Consider the following 3,887-nt stretch of genomic DNA (forward strand, 5'->3'; position numbering starts at 1 on the left):
GGGGTCGATAGGAACGTTGCAAAGAACCTCATTAAGCAACTCTACAGCTACTCCACTACAGGGGTGCATGGTAACGAGACCAACTCTGTAATACGTTTCAAGTGAATGTTTGCAGTATATGTCTGACCTTGCATATTGTAGGATTTTAATAAAAAGAAACAAAACAATTTGCGGTCGGAGCATAGTTGTTCTTGACAATCGTGGAAGAATAACGTATGAGGAATAAAGCTGCTTTAACAGTAACTGATTTTTTTCTTTGCGGTTTCCTTCCTTCGCCAGCTAACGTCGATAGGCAAAGGATATACGCTTGAAGTTTCAATTGTAGCAGTTCTTGTGAACATGTTCAGTACACACAGATATATTAGTATATATATATATATATATATATATATATATATATATATATATATGTGTGTGTGTGTGTGTGTGTGTGTGTGTGTATGTGTGTGTGTGAGTGCGTATATATATACATACACATATAAAATAAAATAAACAAATATATATATATATATATATATATATATATATATACACATCCACAAATAAAACATTGCTTACCGAAGACATTTCACTGCATTACAACACTTTCTTACTTCTTCGGGGATTAAGATTATAGATATGGGAACCAAAGGCAAATACGTCCGGTTATTAACTTGTCTGTAAAACCCTACAAAATTTTCCATGTAATCCGAAGTTATGAAATATCAACTGACTAAAACAAGCCCCTCTGGATGGTTAAAAGTCCCAGTATTTTGATGGAGAGAGAGAGAGAGAGAGAGAGAGAGAGAGAGAGAGAGTCCTCATAACCTGCGCTCACATTCAAACATCACATATCATCAGAACACAACATTCAGTCGCTACCTCTAAGGCGCTTTCGTTTCAGTACAATCGATAAAATCAGTTCTGTTTTTGCCCCAGTTGTCAGTGGCTGCTGCTCACGTCCATCCCTCCCTCCCTCTCTCTCTCTCTCTCTCTCTCTCTCTCTCTCTCTCTCTCTCTCTCTCTCTCAGGCATGTCTCCCAACGCTGGCAACGGTTTTACTGCCTTATTCGTGCGAAGGTCCAGTAACATACTTCACTCAATCAAATCACCATGGATATGCAACATGATCGATGTGTTAACTCTTCTTTTTTTTTTGTTTTATTGATACTTTTGGTCAAGTTCGTTCTCTTTGCTTGTACTTAAACGTGGGTATTTAAGCATAGACTCATATATAATGAAAAGATGAGATTAAATACTCAGATATATAAAAATGGGACTAATGGACTCAAATATAATGAAAAGATGAGACTAACAGACTAAAATGTAATGAAAAGATGAGACTAAATAGACTCACATGCAATGACAAAACAAGACTATATAGACTTAAATATAACAAGATGAGACTAAATAGACTCAATGAAAAAATGAGCTAAAAAGACTCAAATGTAATGAAAAATGAGACTAAACAGACTCAACTATAATGAAAAGACGAGAGTAATAGACTCAAATATAATGAAAAGATGAGACTAAACAGACTCAAATATAATGACAAGACGAGACTAACCCTTATCTTCAGCATAGCTCACACCCTTTTCAAACGCAGTTGCTCACAGTTAGGCAGGGGAATATTCATTACAACGAACACCAAGGACAAAATCACAACTTGCAACCTCTCCCCCCTCCCCTCCCAGCTCAGCCCCCTAACCCCATGGGGGTTACCCAAACCCCAACCCTCACCCTCCTGAACAGGCCCAAAACCAATCTGACCTTGAAACTTTGTTTTGCTTAATTTTTCTCGTTTATTTACGATTGGCAGTTACTTTCTTCAGACTAATTTCTTACGTCTAGTCATCTCTGATAGGGAGTCGATTCGTTAAGCATCATAAAAAGACGATTCAGGAATTTTATACGTCTACAGTTGCTTGACGAAGGCATGGGGGTAACCATGAAAGCTCCGCATATCACAGTCGTCGACGCTCTGACTTTACTACCTGTCGCAAAATCAGCTGGCTGAGACTCTGGGCCCCCCCGTGTTGCTACATTGGATGGGAGGGAGGACGCCAGCATTCGGCGCTGCCAGACTTGCGATTAAATCGCTTAAACGAATGTCTTCCAGGCGTTTTCTGTATGTTACAAAATATTTAAAGTAAATAAGATATTATAAATGACGATGAAATGACTCAAAGAGACTGTAACCCGACCCGGGCGCCAAATGGGGCGTCCTAATACGAAATGACAGTTTGGGCGAGCGCGTGGCACCAGATTATAGTGGCATCTGGTGCAAGTGCGTGTCGACGGGAAATGACCCTGTGTTAAGAGATAAACATTTTTTTTCGAGTGACAAACCTATATGGAACCATCTACGTCCAAGAGGAGCCCGCGATTGCACACAGACATCATCTACCATGAGCTTAAGAATGGTGAGTACAAATGACGTTTCCAATCTTGTCCAAAAAGTGGGTGTGGGTTTGATGATGACAGTGACTCACTCACTGGGACCACACTCTGTTGTTATCCGAGACTTTCGGACAAGACGGTTGCTGCTGGCTTCCTAGGACTAACTCCAGTGGCGATGCTTTTCTATTTGGTAATCGACGTAGCAGACACGTCGTAGGGTCTTGATTTCGCGTAACGTAGCTGATCGACAGTGCGTTCACGTTCCAACGTTCCGTAAGAGCCGTTTTCGGGCGGACAGGTGGGAGAAGGCGGTAAACGAAAGAAATTTAAAGACAAGTCCAACTCCACGCAACCGTCTCGGATGTCGTGGGCCTGAGATAACGCTGTCGCAATCAAGTGTTTGTGGTGACAAGCGCCTCAGCATATAGAGGCAGAGTATCACATCAAAATTAACCCTAAACAACTCATCTAATAGTTGTCTCATGCATTTAATCAGTGTAGAAACAAACCCATTCTTTTAGGAGATTTAAAAGAAGCCATTGGTGAATAGTACTTACTGATAAGAGTGAACGTAACCAAGAGCATTTTTTTATTATTATTATCTTGGAAAAAACAGCGGCTTCCACGCTTACCAAGCGGCCGACAGTTTAAAAAATATTCTTCATGATTGCTTGCTTACAAACACACACACACACACACACACACACACACACACACACACACACACACACACACACGCATTCTCTCTCTCTACACACACACACCTGTAGATATACATATATTTAATATATAATTAATTAATTATGTATCATTATATATTATCAATATTATTAACATAACTTTCGTCTTACAGAATCCATTTAGGTGGACACTTAAGAAACTCCTTAAAACTTCTTATCTCCTACACAAGTTGTTTATTGCCACACCCACCTAAACACCATCTCTACAACCCCTCCCCTCCCCCCCGGCTAAGACCCATCTCCCATGCCATAGGTCCCGTCTCGGGCAGACTTCTCAGAGACCTTTTTTTTTACATTTATTTTTTTTTTAATAAATAGTGGAGTACTAGGTCAAAGTTGACCGCGGAGCGTTACAGGTAAGGCAAGACGAGAGACCTTCACAGACATTTTGCAGAAGGGGATACGCCTGTGCATTGTGGGCGGGGTATATACTGTATATATATATAGGCGATGCACTGACAGGTTTTCAGAGTACCACATCATCCAAGCGTTCCCGCCTTCCCCACCCCTCCCGCTCTCTGGGCTGAAACTCTGATAAGGATTTCATTTGGGTTTAGCGGTTGTGTTGGCGTCTCTCTCTCTCTCTCTCTCTCTCTCTCTCTCTCTCTCTCTCTCTCTCAATTAGAGGTTATTGCTATTATATGATCACCGTTGTTTATACAGTATTGCTGTTTGCATCACTGTTTGGCGTCCGTGAACTTCAACTCTCTCTTTCTCTCTCTCTCTCTCTGTCTCACTGTCAAATAGAGGCTATTACTATTATGATTA

The 3,887-nt window shown here is 40.7% G+C and overlaps 1 protein-coding gene across 2 annotated transcripts in view; it reads left to right on the plus strand.

Moving 5' to 3' along the window:
* The first annotated feature begins 1,917 nt into the window (after window positions 1-1,917).
* The window catches only part of LOC136834356 (ribosomal protein S6 kinase alpha-5-like), a 187,192-nt gene continuing 185,222 nt past the window's right edge, over window positions 1,918-3,887 (plus strand). The window contains exon 1 of one of the 2 annotated variants that reach the window (XM_067096890.1): window positions 1,918-2,402. In XM_067096890.1, the coding sequence (XP_066952991.1) occupies window positions 2,333-2,402 (70 nt within the window). In that variant the 5' untranslated portion in view covers window positions 1,918-2,332. The remainder of the gene's footprint in view (window positions 2,403-3,887) is intronic. The other variant, XM_067096889.1, reaches the window with a different exon arrangement.

This window comes from Macrobrachium rosenbergii, chromosome 53 (genome assembly GCF_040412425.1).
Source record: "Macrobrachium rosenbergii isolate ZJJX-2024 chromosome 53, ASM4041242v1, whole genome shotgun sequence".
NCBI lineage: Eukaryota > Metazoa > Arthropoda > Malacostraca > Decapoda > Palaemonidae > Macrobrachium > Macrobrachium rosenbergii.